Source organism: Macrobrachium nipponense, chromosome 2 (assembly GCF_015104395.2).
Source record: "Macrobrachium nipponense isolate FS-2020 chromosome 2, ASM1510439v2, whole genome shotgun sequence".
NCBI classification, from domain to species: Eukaryota; Metazoa; Arthropoda; class Malacostraca; order Decapoda; family Palaemonidae; genus Macrobrachium; species Macrobrachium nipponense.
This window is the reverse complement of record NC_087201.1, coordinates 77,951,316-77,954,607: the sequence shown is the minus strand read 5'-3', so window position 1 is coordinate 77,954,607 and position 3,292 is coordinate 77,951,316. Positions and strand designations below refer to the sequence as shown.

At 37.6% G+C, this 3,292-nt stretch overlaps 1 protein-coding gene across 2 annotated transcripts in view; it reads right to left on the bottom strand.

Moving 5' to 3' along the window:
* LOC135220687 (neuropeptide F-like) overlaps positions 1 to 3,058 on the bottom strand; it is an 81,771-nt gene extending 78,713 nt beyond the window's left edge. For both annotated transcript variants that reach the window (XM_064258069.1, XM_064258068.1), the window contains exon 1: positions 2,726 to 3,058. In XM_064258069.1, coding sequence (XP_064114139.1) covers positions 2,726 to 2,904 — 179 coding nt within the window. In that variant the 5' untranslated portion in view covers positions 2,905 to 3,058. The remainder of the gene's footprint in view (positions 1 to 2,725) is intronic.
* Positions 3,059 to 3,292: the final 234 nt, after the last annotated feature.

Genomic DNA, 3,292 nt, shown 5'->3' with positions numbered 1-3,292 from the left:
TGATTAAACGAAGAAACGTTGTTTGTAAACAAAACAAAAGATGTAACAACAAAACGACTGCGCACGAGTCTAGGCTAACCGCTTGAAAAAAAAAGTGACCAAGCGACTGCACCGTATAATCTACGTATCTCTCCATTTACTAAAGTGAGACGACACGACGGGAGGTATGTAAATAAATGGGTTATCATCCCTGGTTGGTGCGCAGAAGCAGCCCGGGAGATATCACTTCGAAATGAGCGCGGCGTGATGAAGACGGAGCTCAAAGTAACTTTAAAAAATTTCACAAGAGTAAAGTACCGTTCGTGGTTGAGTCTCTCTCGGGCAGTATAGTAATGCCGTTTCTTACGTCCATTCGGCTTTCAAGTTACCCTTAAGAATCCTGTCTAAGATTAATTTCTTTCATATCAACTAAATCGATTGTTCGTGTAAAATGGAAACTTATATCCGTGGATCCTTTCTTTTCACTGGGATCTCAAGTTAGTCTTAAAAATACTGTTTCAGATTCATTTATTTGATATTAGTTAACTGGAATAACTGTGTTAAATGGAACGTTCTACGTATATAGCATTTCTTTCTTATCTTTATCTTTTTAAACGCTATGATTTGTTACAAATAAAGGCTTTCAGTTATATTACTAAAATGTTCTACGTTTCAGTAGTATTAAACAACGCGTGGCATCCTAATGAAAAGTGGAGAAAAGGTCCGTAGAATATTATATAGACTTGCTTGAATAATTATATTCGTCAAAAGGCTTTAACAAACAGAATTAGATATTCAAATATACTGGTTATTACACTTCATTTAATGATAATGAAAGCATAAATTAGTTATATCATGTAAGCTTTTGTAATAAGCATTAATATCATAACTACAATGACACATCATACAAAAACAAATGGTCGAATAAAAAAACTAATCATGAGTTTACACCGGCGTTTAGTGCTAATATCTGTCAAATAACTTCATGGCGAATGTTCACACCTTAATATTAAAAAAGAGCATTTGTATCGACAACATCCAAACTGTGGTTATTGTTCACAAATCCTAATACACAAAAAATACGAATGTGGAATCATTGTAAAATGTTCTTCGCTCTTATGATTATTCTTACGGTGATGTTGGCTCTTAATTTACAGCAGAAGTTTGCATGGACGATGTTTTTTGTCGGATGCAAATATATATGCATATATATACTCTATATATATATATATATATATATATATATATATATATATATATATATATATATATATATATATATATATATATATATATATATATATATAAAATGTTCACTCCGGTCAAAAAATCCGATTGCCCTTCTGTGCGGAGTACGAAGAATAATAAAAGAAATAAAAGGCTAACCGGACGGGGAAAAGATTCCTGGAAAACGGAAGAGGAGAGAGAGTTCGAAAAGTTAACGCTATTAACGCAAACTCTTTACCGCTCGTCGTTCGATCAGTAGGATGAAGAAACGTTGGGCCTGGTCAGTGCTTGGGTGGGTGGCCACTAAGGAAAGCCGAAATTGTCTGCGTAATAAGCCCGTGTGTGGAGCTAGCAACTTCACCTCACGAAAACTGCTGTCCCCGACTACGTCTAAGGTGATTAAGATGTAAGAAAGAAAAAAACTTTCTAAATATACATACATACATACATAAAATATATTTTTATATTATATATGTGTATGCATGTACAAGAACTCATGGTAAAGTATCTATGAATTATTTGCGTGTGTATTATGGTGCATAGTGGCATATGATAATAGACAATTAAAAATAAATAAGGAATGGATTTCTTCGATACATCAGGAAACCTCTCCGGACTGACAGCTTTCAAAATAAACTCACGGCTTAATGTCTGATATTACCGGTACTTCATAAAGTACTTCAGTATAGTAACCACAGTTTATCGGTCTAATAACTAGCTGATGCCACTCCAGAAGATTGCTCGTCGAAATCAAAGAGGTTCTGGTATTAACTAAATGCTGTACTGCTGTACTCCTTTAACACGATATTCAAACCGTTGAAATATATTGATCATTTCTTCTAGGTTATAAATTCGAAATTAAGCTACTTCAGGTCCAACGCAGCGCTGAAGATCTGTGCGGAGTTGATACTGGCATACGGTGAAAGTTACCCTTATGGGATCTTCGAGTGCAAGAACGCCTCAAGAAGTGTTTCTGTATATAATTCTGTTAATTACGAAACTGTTTTTTTTGTTTCTTGCTTTTTTTGTTCTGTTTATTGATAAACTGCGTGAAGTTTTGTGTTCAAACTTGATTAATAGGTATATTTACGTTTATATAAAACCAAACCAAAAGAACAAAACTTTATAAAATACAACAATAGTCGTAGGCAAAGTGTAGGATTTTATGGCAGGTTATATATATATATATATATATATATATATAATATATATATATATATATATATATATATATATATATATATATACATCTATACACATACATACATATGAAACATAGACTGCAAGAAGTTTGGAAAAAAGGCGCATTATTATCCCACTATCTAAGCACAATTGAAAGACTTTATTAACCATATATAACGAAATGTTTCAGAAATGAAAAAATAGGTTTTACTGAATAAAAATACCGAATAAAGATGACAAGTGAGATTGGCCAAAAGACACAGGAGCATCGTAAGAGCGCAGTCAAAAGAAAAGTCAGAAATGAAAGGAAAGGAACAGCAGCCACTTCGCACCATACCTGGGTCGTGACACCTGGGAGTAATATTTGTCGAGCTCCTGCAGGTACTTGAGGGCATCAGCCATGGCCGCCAGCTGCGTTGGGTCGGGTTTGCCCTCAACTCCGCCCATCTGCATGACGCTGACGACGACCACGCCCACCAAAATAGCCGCCCACACTTGGCCTACACGTTGGTACATGGCTGGCTTCTTCGGGTTTTAAAAAAAGCGGACTGGCGACGGGAGCTCTGTGGCCTGGGTGCGTGAACGGGAGGGTGGTGTGGGAGGAGTGACAGACGGGAGAAGGAGAATCGCCTCTGTCGGTAGTGGTGGTGGGTGGGTGTCCAGCACACGAGTGAACGAGAGAGTCCCAGGCGCTGCTCTTATATAGAGATGCTTGCTTCAACCATCCCCACCCCTCTCCCCCCCCCCCCTCTCTCTCTCTCTCTCCACCCAGCACCCCTACGCTGGGTAGGGGAAGAGGTGAGAGTGCCTCCCTTCTCTACCCATCCCTCCCTTCCCGCTATCTCTATTTTTTTTTCCTCCTCACATCTGTACTATCTCTCCACCCACACCTCTCTCTCTCTCT